This window comes from Chelon labrosus (genome assembly GCF_963514085.1).
Source record: "Chelon labrosus genome assembly, chromosome: 22".
NCBI classification, from domain to species: domain Eukaryota; kingdom Metazoa; phylum Chordata; class Actinopteri; order Mugiliformes; family Mugilidae; genus Chelon; species Chelon labrosus.
In genome coordinates this window covers 8,555,878-8,576,883 of record NC_140355.1, presented here as the reverse complement: position 1 = coordinate 8,576,883, position 21,006 = coordinate 8,555,878, and the positions used below count along the sequence as shown (strand labels likewise).

Here is a 21,006-nt window from a genome sequence, read left to right as displayed (position 1 = left end):
ACAGGTAAAAGCAATGAAATGTTAACCTGGCAGCCAGACCAACTCCCACGCCTATATTATTGTTGTGGCAGAAAGTTTGTCTGGAAACCTTCCATTGGGAACTAACTGTGCCCCAGCAAAGATCTGCCAGGCCAATCAAATCGTTTGAGCAGGGTTTAAGGACACAAGAGATAGTAAGAAACTGAGTCTGGCTATGAATAGCATAACAACACGGTGGTCTTTGTGGTCATGTGATGATGAGACTCCTAGTTGTGATCAGTGTTGCCAGATGCACCTGATAGTTTCCAGTCCAAAAGCTGTTAAAAACCGCCAAAACGCAGTCACTAAATATAAGATTGATATTTTGATTGGCACATTAACCTACAAATCACAAACAAACCGCAGCAGCCAATAGCCACTACATCTAGCTACTATGAGGCCAATGGAGCTGTTCTCTCCTCTTTAGAGAGATGCAGCATGAACAACTGTGCCAAACACTGCTTGCCATGCGAAGACCTCCAATACAATAAGCATCTTCCTCTTAGCACAAAATACATTCAGTGCGCTTGCACATGCAAACACTGCATGCTGTGCACCCACGCACAAGCAAAGGTGAATTTGTGAGATCCTATTTTTGCAGAAGAGGCTACGCTGCCTGTAGCAGTCTGAGATGAGTGACTTAGTAAGGAAGGAGTAAATGTACTTTGGTTTTGTTTTAAATCTGCATTAAAAAGTAAAAAAACACATCAAAATTATCCCAAACCGGTGAAAATTGTGTTCACCTTGCCAGCTCTGTTTTTCAAAAGCACTCAAATGGCTGAGAAACCGCCCAATCTGGCAACCCTGGTTGCGATGTATGTATGATGTATGTTCATGGCCCGTATGTCTTAGTGGAGGAAGCTCCTTTTCAGCCTCTCAGTCCTGGCCATGGTGGAGCAGAGCCTCTTCCCAAAGGGTGGCCACTTGAACAGATTGTAGTTGAGGTGGTGAGTGTCTTTGATAAGCCACCGACTGTAGGGCAGTGATACTCTCTCAAACATATGGCCCAGGGGCCTAAACCGACCCGCCAGAAGGTTCAATCTGGCCCGCAGGATGAATTTGCGTTGAAGACAATAACTGCAATTTTTCAATAAAAGTAACTTCCATTCCTAATTTTTCCATGAAGGGTCGCTGTTTGAGTTGCAGACATGCAGATGGTAGCAATGTGTAGAAATTGCACTTACTTTTCTTAAGCAATTTGGGTTTCTTCATAAAATTTGTTTGTTAAAGGGTAGTTCATTAAATGTAAACATTGTTATATGTATATGTACTTATACTTCTTTGCACTAAAACAAAAGGCGTTATTCATGGGTTATTATGCTCTTTAAATACTGGTCCGGCCCCCCTGAACTAAAAGGAGCTTGACACACCTGTAAATCAGCATGTGTTGCTAAACTGATGTAGGTCAGCATCTATGGTAAAAGTCTGATATACTACAGTATCAGGAGTTTCAGGTACATGTGTTATCCTGCAGTTCTAGGAAACAGTAAAACTGTCATGGCTTTAAAACCTTTCCATGATCCATTGGAGTTATAAACAAATAAATGTTGCTACTGTTTCCTTGAGCTCAGTCCATCTGATCGTAAATAGAATGGAACCATCCAAAGCACACACAAAGTCACTAAATATTCTCGGTTTTGCTGTGATAAGCATTTTTCTGTTTAAAATTAGTTTTGTACTCTAAATAAACTGCCACTGCAAAAACAAACGAGAGAAATTCTCCTGAACTCGTCCTCGTTTTGCCCTCCTCTTCGTCACCCTCTGCAGAGGAGCTTGTGGCCCACGTTGAGAGGAACGTCGATGGCAGTTCGCAGTCGCTCTTAATCTGATTTCCTGTGTCTTCCTCCTCTTCTGTCCCCGCTGACTCTACCGAAGAAGGCTTGTTTCTGCCAGCAGATCTTTCATTGGCATCATTTTTATTTGATTGTTTGGTTTGTGCCGTCTTTTATTGCTATAAATTTCATTTCAGGTGTTTTATTGCCAGATTATGTGACATTAAAGAGCATAAGGGACATTATTGGCTCTAGTTTCTGGCGCTCTCTATTGGATGCGCACTCTTCAGGGTCTATTGTTGAATTGGAAAAAACTAAATAATCAAATCAATGACATGCTTGAATTTTATATGTTTATAAAAAATAACCAGTAAGGGCTTTCAAGGATTTAGAGTGGCCTGAGATTTAATTGATCAGTTTCTCTTTCTGTCTCTGCCTGCAGCAAAATGTGTAAAATGCATAAATAAGAGATCATTGAGTTCCAGTGCAGTGTGGGGTGTATAAATGCACACTTGTTGGGTGAAGTTTAAAAAAAGGATGTCTCTGTCTCCCTCTTTCAGATTGTCCTTCCTGCCAAACCGGAGCTACAGCGACAACGGACGGACGATACTGGCCAACGAGCAGGAGTCCCAGGACTCTCTGGGGGCGCTATGAGGACGACCTCTGCGACTGTGACGCCGCCATCCGGCGCTCGAGTTGGACTTATTGGCCTCTGTGATCTAAGCAGTGCGCTGTGAACTAACCTGACCGCTGACACACCTGGACGTCATCTTTGTCTGACTTTACTGCGCGTATTTAGGTGCTGTACAGTGAAATCTAAAGGTCCCAGTGCAGATGGTCATGCTCTCACTCATTTGGACTCATTTGGAGCAGAATGAAGCATGCAGGCGCAGAATTGGGAATTTGAAAGTATTGCTTATAGTTATATCAACGGACTGCATACATGCCAGGTGTACTCTCATCGTAAAACCCAAAGAACTTATTATCAGTCCAGGCCACGAGGTGGAAAAATCAAGTTAGCAGCGCTAGAGAGCTAATCTCTGAAAACCTTTAAAAAATGTGAGACGCAAGGTGCTTTTTCATGTCTGAGATTCGCCATGGCTTAAACATAACTTAAAACAACAAGGTATAACAGAGCCAGCTGCCGGCTCTAACAAACATACTGTATGTCTGTGTTCTTAAAGTTTCATTTGTTGTGCCGCGTTGCGTTTACTTGCCTTTTACCGGCATCAACAACTGCCTTCATCGCGTATGTGCTGTGAAACCGCTGGATGCGACGTTAAAGGCTTCCATCCTTCAGTTCTCGTTCAGCTGTGAAGACAACGCCAAAGACTGAGGATCTGACTACGCTAATGTCTGTGTTGTCGGTTTTAAATCTGTTGCATTGCATTTTACATCAGCGTGGAAGCTTCAGTTGTCAGTGTTAAACTGCTTTTTTACTTTTGTCATCATCACCCTGCAAGAAGCGACAGGGATGTATTTACTCATCTTAAATTGAATAGAAGATTTTGTTCCAAAGCACTGAAAGTACATACATACAACCTCTGGATAGACGCTGCCGTACATGTTTCTAAAAAAGTCAATTTTACTGGAATGATAAACAGAAAAAAAAAATAACCAAAATGCTCTGGTGATTGGTGTTGAGCACAGTTTATTGCATTCCTAAATCCACAAATGTGGCTGTGCATTGAAATCATTTTGTCAGGGAAGAGTTTGTTACCTTTAAACGCCAATTAATAGCAGTTTATAGACACAGCAGCAACTTAAGAAGCCACAAGTCAAAAGATTCTTGCTCTCGTTGGTGGAAGCTAAGGTTGCACCAACGGAGTAGCAGCTGAAAACCCCGGTGAGGCTGAAAACACGACCTGAGCAGACGGATACCTTCTGTGACCTTCTGTCTCAGATTCACTTTATCCTGGAGTTTTGCCTCGAGGCACCTGAAAACTTTTTCAATCATGTATTTCTATCCAACATTCAATATTTATGATGAAAGGAATGTGAGAGTAAAATGTTTAGGGGGGGAAACTAAAAATATAATTTATTTATTAAGAGTTCAACACCCAATCTGCTTCTCGTGGGCTGTGTTAAAGCGTTTTGATCAGATTTAGATAGACCGTAGTCTGACAATAACGTGAGCACTTGCCTCATAAACCGTCATCGGGACTCAGATAAAAGTTTGAACCCAAACATTTGATTCAAAGGCAGTTGAACCAAACATGAGTCAGTGACGCAGCTTTAACTCTCCTCCAGTGTTCGATGCTCGGTTTACATTTGCTCTCTCCGTCTTATCACAGCACCGGGATTTCAGAGATGGACTTACGACAAAGGTGTGAAAACCGACTCGGCCGCCTACCGCATGTCGTCTCTGATATCTGCATTTTCATTTCATTTCCCTGCCTCAGAAATCAACACTTAACTCTTCATCTGTCGTTTCTGTGTTTCATGTTTATTACGTGTGAAAGAGATGAGAAATAAAGCGAATTTCGAAAGGATTTTAGCTGACACATTTCTGAACATGTTGAAATGTTTTGGTTATTTTCCGACACACACAGCAACCTATGCCTTATTGACTGCAGCTTACACCGATCAGCCACAACATTATGACCACTGACAGGAGAAGTGAATACCATTGAGTCCTGTCCCCATAGCAGTGACATAGCAGTGACACTCCTTGATGGCTGCAGCCATCCCCAGCAGGACGCAGCCTGACACAGGCACACATGTAAAAATGGTTTGGGAACAACAAAAAAAAAATGAAAAACGGCACAGGGTGTTGACCTGGCCTCCAAATCCACTAGATCCCAAACTGAAGTACCTGTGGGATGCACTGGGATGACTCTCCTGGGGACCCAAAGGCCCCCACTAACAACATTCTGTTGCCACACAGCAAAGGACACCTTCAGTCGCCTTCATTCTCTGATGTGCCAGAACTGTGTTGGAGGCACAAGGGAGACCAACACAATATTAGGAAGGTAGCCATAATGTTATGGATGACTGGGGTAGGTATGAATGAAGCATAAATTGACTCCTCACAATCATATGGTTCAGTTCATCAAATTGCATATTAGGTGCAGAATTAAGAGCTGTGGCAGTGACGTTGAAACTCTCACCATTCAACCATTGCCCCAGTTAGCGTTTAGAACATTACTCACTTACATTGAAGTTTTGTTTGTCTGTCTTTCAAAGCAGCAAAATTATGGGGCTTATACACTGACAGAACGCTGGAACTGAAAACCAGTGACACCGAAACCACAGACACCTTTAAAAACAAATCCTCCTGAGCCCCAGAGCCTTTTTTTCTTTTTATATTTTTTTAGTGAAGACAAACAACAGAAAGACTTACTGGACAGAGACAGAAGAGAGAGAGAGAGAGAAATATATACAGTGATAATAGTCCATGTTTGATCGTCTCTCTCCAGACAAGTTTCTGACTAATTCCTCCTCCACGGAGAGCACGGCAAGTGATCATTGACTGAGTGGCATAGAAAAAAAACACGTTACTTATTATGAAAGCCGTTTTAGTGCAAGCCTAACCTGAACCATTTCATATTGCATTGCTGCTTTTGCAGTTTGAAAGAGAACTGCTTCATTATGAGACTCAATGAGAACAGTGTGGGCAGGCCGACTGAAATCACCTAAAAGTATCCGTGGAACACAGCTTGACTGGACTATATTCAGAAGCACATGGTCAGTCTACAACAGTCACTCACAGCTAGTTAAAAACTGTGGTTTTAATGTGAAAATCTTTTTCTCAGTATTTCTCACACCCATATTGTTTCACAGTAAAAACACAGTTTCCTGTTCCTACTTTTCACTTCGTCACCACAAAATTAATTTTGTGGCCACCTGTAAGGGCCCAGTCTCTATTTTGGGAACCGCTGCCCAACATCTGTCAAATACGCTTGCAGCTCATCAAATGATTTTTTTTTAAGCAAATGTATTTTCCCCATTTGGAGGAAGACTACTTAGTCTTTGTACACCTGCTGTTGGTGATCATACAGTAGAGCTCTGTGATGTGCTCCTGTCTTCAGTGAGACAACTTGAGCATCAATCACAGACTAATATTATTCTACGCGGGCCAGAAATATTTTTAACAAGATTTTATTATTGTTGGCGGCGGCAGCAAGTGGCAATTACGCACAAAGCCCCTCGTCAGGAAGCATGTTTGGTAACGGCAAACACGATTATCCCCAATCATTCCCTCAGGCTGCTGAAAAAAATAAAAAAAATGGAGTTGATTTGCCGACTTGATTGAGTCTGCTGGCCATTAACCAATTATTGGAGATCCAAAGGAGGAATTCATTATTCCGTGAGCCTTCTCAAAACTCTCTCTGACTCCTGGACAATCTCTCTGGGATTATATCCTGGCCAAAGCCTTGAAGATCTCAAGGCTTTGTCTCAGAGCACTGCAGAGCCAGAGCTAAAATAATCTGAGACTAACGCAGGAACCAAAATGTATTTTTAACCCCATCAGACGCAGATCCAGCTCCTTCTATGGGCCCAGAGAAGCCAGATGTGCAAGTTGCTTCAAGAGATGTTTTCGTTCTTGCGTGAATCTCGGCGTCTCCAACAGACACTGAAAAAACTATTCGCTCGTGGATTTAAAATGTACTTTCTCGGGAATACAGCCTCTCGGCGGATTTATTACTTATCGAGGTAAGAGTTCAGAGACATCAAAGCAGCACCTTGAGACTGGCCACACTGGTTGTGTGGGAGACTCACATGGTTTCCATTGACAAGCTGAGAGGTAAGTGGCAGCCAAACCAAACAGTTACTCCTCATCCTCGAATACTTTGTATGTAGAATCACAAATTATAGCTTAAAATGACTTTCAATGAGGCATACATCTCACCTTGTGTCAAATTTATTGTCTACTTAAGGGTCTTGTTGAGGTAGGCCAAACTTTAAAGTGCTCAATACTGCCCCCTGAGGCCTGAGAGGAGAAAACACCCTATAATATCTGATTGTTGGTGAGAACTGTAGTTGCAAAAGCTGCCACAAGGGAGGGCAATGAGCACATGATTGACAATTTGACACAAAGCTGAGAGGTGGGATTTATACTTTATCAGAAGTGTTTTTAGACAATATGTGTGTCTAAACTAAGCCTGGAAAATTCTTTCCTAATACAAATATTAATATTTCAGATCGTGTTGTCCCTCTCTCTCTGTTTTTGTCTTTTATCTGTTACTTCATCCATTCCCTTGTCCATCGGCAAAACAAAGCTAACATTATAAATTACGCTATAGTATGTGATCTGTGGATGTAGGGAAAAAAAAAACATAGGAAAGAAAGTAGTGTCACTTTCCCTGAGCTCTGAAAACCCACCTGCATGTCTTATCACTACCACTAGATGTAGCTGCAACACTGGAAGGGGAAAGGGGAAACTTGAACTCCTCCAGTTGTGTGTTCTGTTCGATGGTGCCTTAACACTTGGGCGCTTTTTGTTTTTCGTTGTATTATTGTGTGTTATTAGTGTTATTATATTCTGCACTGTCCCCTCTTTCTCTCTGAGAAGCCTTTGTGCTTCATTGTAGTGTGGAAACCAACAGCTCGGTCTTTGCAATGTTCATTTTAGATAATCCTAATGAGGAACTTCTACAACGGCAAACTTGGATGCTTGGATAAAAAAGGATAAAAAAGAAGTAAGAAAGAACCAAGAAAGAACCAAGCAAACAAACAGTTAGGGTAAGGACGTGTTTATATGAACTTCCTTGGTGTCAGAAACTGATTTGAAATCACCTCTGTGACAATTAATGACCATATGCTAGGTTATCAGTTGATATGTTTGTGCTTGATAAGCAAAGAGCTGCAACTGGTAACGTTTTAAGTGAATCATTATCAATAGTTTATGTCTTCATGGAAAATGTTGTGAAATGTACTACACCGTCCTGGAACCCAACACTAGGTCAGGCTGGATGGACGCTGATCACATTTATATGGGCAATATTTCTTTAGCCTGATTGAAATCTGTCTGGTTATTGATTCCAACTTAAATGTTTAGTTTACATGCATCAAGCAATCAGAACAGAACCTTTTTAAAATGTGTTTCTATGGAGTGTTGAATACAGTTTTTCCCCTACTTTATTGGCAATAAGGAATTTATTCACTTGAAGATGACCACAATGGATCCACATCATTTGTATTCAAAACCTCTCGGCCAGTGAGGCGTTGAACAATCTTTGGCTGTTTGAAGATCTTCAAAATAAAAAAGTTGTATCAGCCACAGACTAGTTCTGTTTTACTATCGTCATGTTTCTATCCAAGACTCAAGAGGAACCAGAGAGGAACAACTGCAACCCTCTCAGTCGAATCTGTGTCAGATTCACGTTTTTATTTGTGGTAGGTTTTTATTCTTATTATTTGTGGAATACTATTGTCCACTTCAATGCAGCAACTGATGCAAAATCCTGCACACTCGTCACTAAATTCAGACTTGGTTTGAGGCACTAAGCAGGGCATGGATTTGCTCTGCTGAGTCAAAAAATACTTGAAGTGAAGGTTTGCAACGTGATTAAAGTGAGCAACAACTTGACTGTTTTCATTATGTGACAGCTAATCTTCTTTAAACATTTACATTCCTGATAGGTAAGCAGTTAATTCTCAACTCGGGGGGTTAATGAGTAGAAGATGGGGAGTTTTTAGTGAATGCTTCACTGTCTTCAGTAGGACCTTTGAGGTTATCAAGACGAAACTCTGGATTTCAAAGGCTGTCAACAGGTCTGACAAACTGGGGTCACAGCATTTGGAGACAAAGTTCCACAGGTGAACCACCTTAATAATCTCAATATAAATGTCGTATTGATCACATTTGGGGGGGCACAGTACTAAAAAGGCAGACAACACACACTATACACCAATCAGGCATAACATTATGATCATCTTGTGCCTCCAGACCAGTTGTGACTCATCAGAGAATGGACATGGACCTTCTGGGGGTGTCCTGTGGTGTATGGTAACAGAATGTTGTTAGTGGGGGCCTTTGAGTCCTATGAGTTGAGGGGAGGGGCCTCGGTGAATCAGAATTGTTCCAGTGCATCCTACAGATACTTGATCAGTTTGGGATCTAGTGAATTTGGAGACCGGGTCAACACCTTGTGCTGTTCTTCATGTTTTTTTGAGTTGTTCCTGAACCGTTTTTGTGTGTGTGCATGTGTCTGGCTGCATCCTGCTGGGGATGGCTGCTGCCATCAAGGAGTGTCATTGCTATGGGGTGGGGGTGTCTGGTCTGGTCTAGGTGGGTGCTACATGTCTAAGTAACATGCACATGAATGCCATGTCCAAAAGTTTCCCAGCAGAACATTGCATTGTCACAAGATGGTCAATGTTATTTACTTCTCCTGTCAGTGGTTTTAATGTTGCGGCTGATCGGTGCATAACTCACAGCCATAACAACGGTGACCACTGAGATTAATTGTATGGCTCCCTCCCCCTTCATTTAGATAGAGGCCTGGTTTTGTTAACCTAAAACAACTGCCTGCAGGCTTTACCAGGATGGCTGCTGAGCGGTGAGAGGAGCCTACAAGGACTTTATCTCTAATCAAATACTAAATCATAATATACAATAACACTGCCTACATGTATCTACTCTATGTGAATACTTCTGTCACTGCTAAACTGCAAATGTTGAGGTACTAGTAAAAATGGTTGCTCTGCTGATTTATGTGTTTTATATTATAGGTGCAGTATTAACCACATATTACTTAAAGTACAAATTAAATTAAATTCCCCTCTGGCAGACGGCTGCGATCCATCGAATGCAGGACCACTCGCATGGCGAACAGTTTTTTTCCATCCGCAGTGCGTCTGCTGAACAATGCCAAGCCCCCCCCCATGAACACATCAAACCCACTACCATCCCACAGTAAATGTTCTGGTGGAATATACATATATATACTGTGTATATATTTTTGTATTTTGTTGTATTTCTATGTTTACAGCAAGTTTCTATATTTATTATATAATATAGTTTCTATATTTTATTTTATTTTATTTTATTTTATTTTATTTTAGGCGTAACAACACCAAAGCAAATTCCTTGTATGTACGATCATGCTTGGCAATAAAGTCTATTCTGATTCTGATTCTGATTCTGATTAAAAGGGAGAGATACCTAAACACATCAATTGAGCTGTATATTATTAAATAACAGTTTTTGTTTGCTCCATTACTATTAAAGAATGTGGAGAAAGGTGCAGGAGTTAGTCACCATGGTAACCACCATCCACTGCCAACAGCCCCCCCTCATCCCTCCATCCCTTCGCTCCCCTCTCCTCCCCCCTGCTAGGCTCCAATCCTCAGACAGAAACGAGGGGGGGGGGTTTGCTGCTCCCGTCATGCTTTGCACGAGGAAGCAGGAAGAAGCAAGAGGCAGTGAGCGAGCATCAGCAGCAGCAGTACAGAGGAAAGCAGGCTGATGGTGAACAAGGAGGCACCACTCAGGGAGGCATGGCCAGCGAGGCTTCCACGACACCTTCTAGCTGCTCCTTCTCTCCGGGTGAGTCCCGCTCACTTGACTTTCTCATAAAAATCACAGTGAATGCTGTGAATGAGGCAGCCTGCAAACAGTGGAGCAGACTTGCAGACAGATGGATGCTGCTGGTGGATTTAAAGGGGCAGTGCGCTAATCCTCTCAGATGGAGAAGGATTTTGTCCACACGGCAGAGGGGCCAACAAAGGTTTCGTGGCAAGCAGGCGGAAACCTCTCGCTTGTCGTGAATGTTAGTTTAGTCCACTTTTTGTAAGAAGGAAGTGACAACGCATTTGTGGTGTGTTACAGCAGTGACTGAAACTAGGACTGAGTGCATTAGAAAAAAAAAAACACAGTCATCTTCACAACATCACTGACAATGATGCCATTCAGTCTAGCAACATAATGCACACAGGGACACGCCCACACACTTGCACATGCATAGGCATGCACACACACACACACAGATCCACTGTCTTACACACTAAATTTCACCCCTATTTAAAGGTCCTTCATTCACTCATTCAGGTTTTACTCCAAAAAGATGTCCTATGTCTTCTTTGTGGGTTTGTCTTCTCTTGCATCATCAACATTTTAGCCTCAGTTAATGCTGAGACCACAGCAGCTACATACAAAAAGCAAACAAACCCACACACATTCCCTGAGACCATTTGCACCAACCCCTGGAACTCATCTGTACTTTGTAGCTTAGCTTATCTTATTAAATACCTTTTGTATGTTCTTAGATAAAACACAATTAAGCAATGTCACTGGGAGGCCACTTAACATATTAACACAGAGATTGTTGCACCACAATACAGTATATTAATGGTGTTAAATAGTTTCCACTTCATATCTCCTAAGTTTGCTCTCTCCAAGAGATCTTTCTACCCATACTTTGCACCCTGGACTTGAAACCGGTGTCAGGTGATTTTATTAAGCGTCCATGTAAACGGTTAAGTGTGAAATCCTAATCGTAAAAGGTCAATACAAAAACAACCTCAACTAATATTTATAGCTAATCTATTTCCATCTGCATGGTTTGGAAATATAGATCAATTATTCCACCATAGGGTGCTTGTTTTGACCGTTGCTTGTCTAAAGTATGTCAACCCTATACAACACTAGAAAAGGTACACATTTTCCGTGCATCTTTTTCGTTTCATGATTTTATCACTTTTGGAAAACATATCTGTGGCGCCAGATGTGGCAAGAGAGTGCTGCTGAGACACAGGCAGGTCATGAACGTTAATTTGTCTGAAAAATGACATTTCAAGGTCAGAAACATGTGAATATCGGAGTGAGAAACGGTCAGAATCTGTGCTCACGTCCCCCGGTGTTACTAACAGACTGAGAACCTGCCCCCTTAGTCCCCTAAAAAGTCTGGAGAATGTGGAAACACACGTGGCTCAGATACAGGAACCGACTCTTAAGGACGCCCTCTTAATTACTCTAATACAAAGTTGTACCAACAGCAACAAGTTCTGCAAAGTCTTCATGCTGAAGTTCATTTAAAAAATAATACAGAAGTAAGATCCAGATAACGTTTGGTGGTGTTTGGCAGCCCTTACACCACAGGTGTCGAACTGATCCGTGAAAGGGCTGCTGTGGCTGCAGGTTTTCATTCCAACCATGCGGCAGCACACCTGACTTCGCTCAATCAATCAACTGAACTGCCTTCACGCAGTCATTTCAGGCGTCCTCTTGCTTGATTGGAACAAAAACTTGCCAGCCACACCCACTGCATGTGCTGCATGGTTGGAATGAAAACCTGCAGCCACAGCGGCCCTTTCACGGATCAGTTTGACACCCCTGCCTTACACTCATGTTTGAAGATGAAACTGAACGTTTGTTATTTTTGGCCTCTTTGCCTTAGAATGTGGATGTTATTGTACCTACATCTGACTGGAGATTGCATTACATATGGGACTACAGATCATTTTGTTCAGTCCATTTCATAGATTTCTTTTTTTTCCTAAGCATTAGAACACATCACAGCTCAGGCTGCTGACGTTCAGGTTTTCTCCAGTACAGTACTACAAACTACAGTTTGGTTCTGGTTCATCTGCTTCAGCTGGGAACAAAACAACAACTTTACAAGCACTGTTGCACTGGACCCTTTCAGTAAGATTTTAACCAGGAAGTAATCATATTCATGACCCAGATGCTCATTCTTTCCACTGAAAGAACGTGACATTGTCCCAGTGTCCCTGGACATTCTACAACAATTCCCGTATCATTAGTACTGCTGCCAAATGCTGTCACATTTGAGTTATTTTTGATTTGATTTTTGATTGTTTACATTTTTTTTAAAACTTTGATGTAATGCAGATTGTGCTGTTTAATTAATAATGCCACTCTAGTAGACCTATTTTGTCTGTTTTCTTGCCTAAACAGTTCAAACTAACTTTTCAGGCGATTGGAAACAAGTTTCCTTGGAGCAAAATGTGTGAGTTAAGATTGTAAAGTCTTTTCGGGGAATGCCTGCAGTTGAACCTTTGCCTTTTCTCTATTGCTTGACTTCATGAATTAAGTACCCGGTTCATTTTGTATATATTTTATCAGACCCGACTTTACCTGATAAACAGACACATGTCACATACTGCACGCTGTGATAATTTTTTGTCATAAGTTAATTTATTCTGTCTCTGAGGACATTAAAGGTTCATGCATATGACACACAGACTGGCAGGTCAGGGGGAACTTGCTCAGGATGGATGTACTATGGCAACAAGACGGATTTCCAAGTCCTTCTCCGGTTCATCTGTGCACTGTGTATTGGCAGCTGCATTGAGGATTCTTGCTTGTGACTCGTCTGTGCAATCCGCAATTTCATCTTACTTCACTGAGGAGTCTGGCATTTGGAAAGGATGCTGACGTATACAAACGGAGCAGGTCCTTCCACGCATTGTTACGTTGAAGTGTGGACCAACATTTACCAGACGGGAACACTGGGGAACTTAAAAGTAAAATAATTGTGGGTGTGAGTAATGTGTAGCAAGGGAGGAAGGACTCAAGTGCAAAACACCCAATCCAGAGAGGCAGGCTGAGCAACTCAAAGTAAATTTAATGAAAGGAGCAAAAGGTGCTGCGAGGTTGGCAGAGTAATCCAAAAACAAGAGTAATACAAAAAACAAAAGCAAGATAAGAACCCAGGAACATGAGGAACTGAACAGGAAGACAAGGGAACATACACAGAGGTGAATTTACAACACAGGGACAACAGCACAGAAGAAAACTGACAGATAACTTGACGGAGAACAAAGGAAAAGGCAGGACTATATATACACATGGGCAGAGGGGTTGATGGGACGCAGGTGAAACTAATCAGGGCGGAGCACACCAGGATGAAACCAATCAAACAATCAAAGAGGGGGAACAGGAAGTCAAGAAGGACAAGAAACACCGGGGAGGACGATTACAAAATAAAAAACTGCTAACCCAAAGAAACCAAACAGGATTACAACAGATGTACTAAAACTACAAGATCATGACAAAAGTGCTACAACAAATACAGAGAAAAGACCAGCTTATCAAATTAGTCTGTGACTGACCCAAAACACAATTTCAAGCAAATGACCACACTGCATGTTAGAGAATGTGCAGAATGAATAGACAATTGAAATTTGATCCATCGTCAGTCATCCCCCTTCAGTCCCCCTAAAATTGATCTATTTATACCTTAGTATGGTGAGCAAATTAACAGTGACATATTTAACTTAACAGTCCTGTTCTACAAATAGTATACAAGCTACCAATAACGCTGTGCTATGACAATTACCTAGCTACGTCAAAGCCTATGTGTTAGCCCAGTCGGTCTAGTCCGAGCCCCAACCATTTAGTGTTTGCCTACCAAGAAACTTTAAATATAACAGGAGGCTATAAACCTTGGTACACGTACTAGCCACCTTGTGCAGAGGTTGCGCTAGACTTTTTCGTTGTCCGTCATTTTGACTGAACGCGTCATAAAAATCCCGTCATAATCCATTTTTACCCGTCACTTTAATTAATTTTTTTTTTTTTAAATTATAATAATGACATTCAATAGCATTTAATTTTCATTCATTTTCAATTAATATTCAGTAGCGGTGGAAATAAGATTCGGCTCATATAACCGTGGTTATATGAGCCGAATCTTTGGCCGGCCATCAAAAACGACTCAAGAATCATGAATCTAGACGTCTGTTTAACCGGCTCGGTTGAGTCCTACCACGTTTGATTGATATATAATCAATAAACTGCACCATTCAAACATCTTACATCTCACTCGACAGAGAATCAAAACTTACTACCCGACTTGACCACTAGCAAACTAAGGCACTCAGACACAATACGCAGAGAAAAAAAACTTAACCGACTCATAACCGCTGCTCGTGGATCCCTGCTTAACCGAGAGTCAGCAGCCACTCACTCGGCCGGCAGATAAACGAAACTTAAAGGACAATTCCGGCGCAAAATGAACCTGGGGTTAATAACACATGTGTACCGAGTTCGACCGTTCTCTGGTATTTGTTTTCATGCTAGTCAAATGTGACCAGTTTTCTTGCAAACCGCTAATTAGCGTATAACGCTAGCCTTCGGGGCACACTTACACATAAAAAGAAATCGCTATTTCTATACCACTAACAAGGCTCACAATATCACCACACTTACACGGTAGCATAACTAGGGTCTCTACATGTAAACCGAAGCATTGAGAACTTTGCAGGTATACAGGCAGTTTATTAAAAAAGGAACACAGTACCGTTCATGTCTGGCTCACATATCCAGGCGGGCGCCATCTTGGGGAAACTGAACTCTCTGGGACGTGAACCTGAATCTCGCGTGAAACTTTGTTGCCGGAAGAGGCGTTATACACGTGAAATGTGATTAGGCGTGTTCGACTTCATGCAGGTCTGTGCAGATCTGACTTGACGTGATGCATGCTGGGTTGTTCATGCTCATAGACCTGAAGTCGAAGTTCATTTTAACCAATCATATTCGAGGTCGTGCATCTAACACTGTGCTACAGGTGTAAAAGTGGCATGTCTTTGCACCACAAAGAGTCTTCAGGCCTGTTCAGTATACCAGCTATCAATAGCACTGTCCTATGGCAGTTACCTAGCTACATCATTAGCCCAGTTGGTCTAGTCTGAGCCCCAACCATTAAGTGTTTGCCTACCAAGAAACTTTAAATACTATAACAGAAGGCTATAAAACTTGGAGTCTGGCATCTAACATTGTGCTACAGGTGTAAAAGTGGCATGTTTTGCACCACAAAGAGCTAAGTTCATAGAGTGAAGTAATACAAGTGACGAGCTGACACTGACGGATGATTAGTGCAGCTGCCAACACACTTTGCGAGAAGAGCTCATGTGCGGCTATATCCTGCAATCTTGTGAGCAAAGTCCATCTCAACTTTGTCCTAAGACAAAGGGTAATGGGAGATCAACACGTTTGGATTCACTGTTCACTACACAGCAGCTCTTTGGCAAAACGTTTGATTTAAACTCCTTCATGCTGTTGCTGTCAGTGCAGTAAATGTAACTGTTTTCTCCAATGGGAAACAGAGGTGTATTCAGCTGGTTGGAATCCTATGCCATTAAAGCCTTCATACTAATCACTTAAATATGTCTTGAGTGACATTGACAAGGATTATGATTAATTAACAATGATTTGTGATACATGTGTAATCAGTGTTGAGTATTTTTATTAATGCTCTATTAAAATACCAGATTTTACAAAGCATGGCATGTTCAGAGCATTTATAAAACATAAAACATAACACCATTCAACAATTTGTGTGTTAGTTCTTATGCCGCCTTGCTGGAACCACCTATTCATCCCCACTTATGATATACAAACAACTCTTAACACAACTCTGACACGAGCTTATTTGCTATAGAAAACAGATGTTTCCCGCGCAGTTCACACAGATAATAGCGGCACTCTTCTGCTTGTCGCACTTCAGATTATCTTCTGTTTGCCATGTAATCCACTCTATCTACACTACATATTTAAACAGAGTGACACGCTGACATAAGAATAGGCCTGGGTATAACACAGGCTAGATAAACACTGCGATCCAGTAAAAAATTGACTCGATTTAACCTCTTGCACACACACACTCATGCACACACACACACACAGTCCCACCCATTCCCAGTGATCGGGCCAATAGGAAGTAGTGTGAGGGTGAGCAAAGGGCTGCTTTTATGTTACTACACTATATATTCCTCAGACTCACATGTAGTGTGCTTCGATATTGTGAAAGAGGGACACAGAGAGCAGAAAGGAAAGAGAAAAAGAAAAGGCATGCAGCTAGTGAGAGGAAGTTAAGGTTGACTTTAAGAGACACTTGAAGAGTCCTGTTTGCTCCTGAGCCAGAGAATCCGCAGGTGAGTAGATCACCACTCTTCAATGAAATGAAATGTGTTAGAATTTGGAAGCAGAGAAACACTTTTATTTTAATTTCACCACAAACGTTTGAAATTCGTCTGAAGGCTAGTCCACAAATATGACAGGACGTAGAAAATTAGACATGTTGTTGTTGTTATTGTTAAGTTGACATCCAGCGAGCACAGTTGCACTCGGCAGGTGAATGGATATCTAGGTCACATAGATTATACCCCACTGTTATCATTTTATGGTAGTAATTCAGCCCCAATAACACGGTTCATGTACAACCTTAGTGCATCTGTAATCTTTTATTCACAATTGAAAGCATGATATTTATAGACAAGTGAGATAAGTGTGTTTTCTAGAGATCTGGAGGGAGTGGGCACCATCAAGTATTACCGAATTGGAGAGGTGCTCTTAGGTCTGTGTGAGAGCTTCATTGATAGCAAGTTCTCTGCAGTTTTCAAAAGACCCTGCCCGTTGGTAACAGTCAGGCTAAAATGTCTCGTAACAAACATTTAAGCCCGGTCACTATTTCCTTTCATCTTTATCATTTTTCCTTAATGTCACATTTACCGAAACAGCCTCTCGCCTTTAAGTTTAGTTAAATGTGGACAATGATTTACATTTATTTTAGCACCGCTGGCTCTTAAAATAAGCAGCATCTGCAAAGCAAGCAAAGAGAGTCAGGGGAATGTGGAGCTGTCGGTGACTCAGTTTTAATAGGTTTTCCATTGTCAAGTGGTAAAACTATCAGATTTCATGATGATACATCTTAATTGATTTGTTTTACTCATTCAGCTCATCACACGGACAGTTGTAGTTTTTGTCATTAAATCTGTATGTCACTTTCATATGTGAGGATATGTTAAAGACAGTAATGATGTATATCTTCCTACTTTTGGCCTATTATAAAATGTTCTGTACATCTGCATGTGCCTATAACAGACACACTATAGCTACCTCTGTTAATACGCCTTCAGAGATTCATATGCAATGATTAGGTTTGAATTTACGTATATCCACACTGCCTGTCGTTTTGAAGGACTTACAGGAAGTGGTTAAAAAAAAAAAGACACCAAATATCTGCTAGATGTTGTTTTCACAGCTGAGGACTAGTCAGCCTTCTTCAGTTTTGATGTCAGTGTAAACACACTGGCTTTTAACATAACAGAATGGAGTACTTCATGATTCAAAGAGAGGTTGGACTCTAAGCAGCAGTAGGGTGTTTTTATGTCACATGAGAAAAGGCGGAGAACATGGATTAGAAAAGGCTGGCAGAAAGCTTTAATCTGTTGCTTTCAGTGCTGCTCAGGGTTGACACTGAAGTAAATTTTGTTTGCTTGGTCCCAAAATGTCCTCAGTGTGACTCCTGTTGTGCCTTAGATAACCAGGACGGTTTTTATCTGTTTCAAGGAGTGAGCTGAGGTTTGTTGTTGGAAGTCTTTCTTTCACTTTATGTGTTTTAGCTCAATGCAAAGGGTCATTATTCGTCTCCTGTGTCTTCTCTCGTTTAAAAATGTCAGGTGAGATTTAAAGTGCCCATGTAAACATAATGGGCTCTTTAGTCATTTGTGTAAACGAGTCATTTTTATGCAAAGTTATGAACTACAAAGTAAAGCCCAGTGACAGAAAGTGGGAAAACAAAATGAATGAAGAAGATAAACAGTTAAACCTAATCCATTATCAAAAGGTGTTAAACTAACCATTTGTCATGCAAAAGAAAATGAACCCAGTGCAAAAATACATAAAGAAATGACTCTTCCTTATCTTTCTGTCATATCAGTCCACAACAGCCAGTGCTGCCACCGGAAGCCTAAATCACAGCACATACCACAGTTGTGATGGCAGAGGCCGATTACACGTCATTTAGGGTGTTTTATGGTTTCAAAGACATGATTATCTCCGTCACAACACAGCTGCTACCGGTAACCTCATAAGAAAAGCCTGCCGCGACCTGGCGATCACAAGCTTTATTAATGAGTGTCATGAACATGTTGATGTGCAAGTTAAACGAGGAGTGTAACTAATGGATTTTAAAATCCTGTTGGACATTTTCACAGTTGTACAGAATCCCACTGTAACTGAATTCACGCTACTGTGCTGGAAAATCTACTGTAAGATCCATTACTGCCTTTAAATTCAATTCACAGAAAACTGTACCAAAAGTGTACCAAAGTCAGCATTCTTTTCCATTTCTAGTGATTTCTTCCATAAGTAAAACCAGGGCTGACTTCACGGTGACAGCAAGCATGGCTTTTCTTACTGCCCATATATGGACACTCTCTTAGTATTCCCATCGCTTTGGGATACTTTTGTAACAAGCCTGTCCCCGCTCAACCTCAACCAACATATCAGACCACAGTTCAACAGCACAGGGGTACAGATAACAAACAGTAGTACACTAGTTCCACAGAGTAAGACTTACAAGAAAGGATAAAAGAAGCTGAGGTATTTCATGGCAATATAATTCATATATTACTCCCTGTGACATTTAAGGTTTACACTATATTACCAAAAGTATTCGCTCACCCATTCAAATGATCAGAATCAGGTGTTCTAATCACTTGGCCTGGCCCCAGGTGTATAAATTCAAGCACTCAGGCATGCAGACTGTGAAACAAGACATTTGTGAAAGAATGGGCCGCTCTCAGGAGCTCAGTGAATTCCAGCGTGGAACTGTCATAGGATGCCACTTGTGCAACAAATCCAGTCGTGAAATTTCCTCGCTCCTAAATATTCCACAGTCAACTGTCAGCTCTATTATAACAAAATGGAAGCGTTTGGGAAAAACAGCAACTCAGCCACGAAGTGGTAGGCCACGTAAAGTGACGGAGAGGGGTCAGCGGATGCTGAAGCGCATAGTGCAAAGAGGTCGCCGACTTTCTGCACAGTCAATTGCTACAGAGCTACAAACTTCATGTGACCTTCAGATTAGCCCAAGTACAGTACGCAGAGAGCTTCATGGAATGGGTTTCCATGGCCGAGCAGCTGCAGCCAAGCCACACATCACCAAGTGCAATGCAAGGCGTCGGATGCAATGGTGTAAAGCACGCCGCCACTGGCCTCTAGAGCAGTGGAGACGCGTTCTCTGGAGTGATGAATCACGCTTTTCCATCTGGCAATCTGATGGACGAGTCTGGGTTTGGAGGTTGCCAGGAGAACGGTACATTTCAGATTGCATTGTGCCAACTGTGAAATTTGGTGGAGGAGGAATTATGGTATGGGGTTGTTTTTCAGGAGCTGGGCTTGGCCCCTTAGTTCCAGTGAAAGGAACATTGAATGCTTCAGGATACCAAAACATTTTGGACAATTCCATGCTCCCAACCTTGTGGGAACAGTTTGGAGCGGGCCCCTTCCTCTTCCAACATGACTGTGCACCAGTGCACAAAGCAAGGTCCATAAAGACGTGGATGACAGAGTCTGGTGTGGATGAACTTGACTGGCCTGCACAGAGTCCTGACCTGAACCCGATAGAACACCTTTGGGATGAATTAGAGCGGAGACTGAGAGCCAGGCCTTCTCGACCAACATCAGTGTGTGACCTCACCAATGCGCTTTTGGAAGAATGGTCAAAAATTCCTATAAACACTCTCCTCAACCTTGTGGACAGTCTTCCCAGAAGAGTTGAAGCTGTAATAGCTGCAAAAGGTGGACCGACATCATATTGAATTCTATGAGTTAGGAATGGGATGGCACTTCAGTTCATAGAATGAGTAAAGGCAGGTGAGCGAATACTTTTGGTAATATAGTGTATCTCATCGAGTTAAATTGTAATCTTGTAGCCATACATGGCACAATCCTGACAAGATTAGACAAAACAAATTAGCCCAACGTTGCACGTGGTGCATTTGCAGTGTAAACGATTTCAGCACATTTATTCCTCTGGGTGGTTGTGTTTCAGGAAACTGAGGAGGTTCAACTGCAAGTGACTGGCTAACTGGGGCTCTGGGAAAAAACACTCATTAACACTCGTCCAACTGTTAGTCCATTACCTTTACCAAGGGAGGTTTTATACAGTTAACTCATAACCTTGAGTGAATGATCATGCACTGGATATTTACAGGATGATACAACAACCAACAAAGCACAAGATACACTACAATACAGCATGTTCATAAAACTATGGTTTGTTGCTGGAAACATTATATGATCTCTGAGGAACCTGCATGTAACTATATTTTCTGTTTATTTGTGTTTGATTTGTTAAGAAATAAAATATGTATTAGTAAAGACTGAGTGGACAGACTTCTGGAATCGTAGGGTCTTACAATCCAGATTGGAGACTTAAAATTCCAATATTTTAGTTAGGACATCGAATTTAATTTAAAGTTACTAAAGTTTTAGACCACAGGGCGCTATAAAGGAATG

The 21,006-nt window shown here is 41.6% G+C and overlaps 1 protein-coding gene across 2 annotated transcripts in view; it reads left to right on the top strand.

The window, feature by feature from the left end:
• LOC311507567 (5-hydroxytryptamine receptor 4) overlaps window positions 1-4,622 on the top strand; it is a 49,438-nt gene extending 44,816 nt beyond the window's left edge. For both annotated transcript variants that reach the window (XM_084571950.1, XM_084571949.1), the window contains one exon: window positions 2,351-4,622. In XM_084571950.1, the coding sequence (XP_084428076.1) occupies window positions 2,351-2,444 (94 nt within the window). In that variant the 3' untranslated portion in view covers window positions 2,445-4,622. The remainder of the gene's footprint in view (window positions 1-2,350) is intronic.
• Window positions 4,623-21,006: the final 16,384 nt, after the last annotated feature.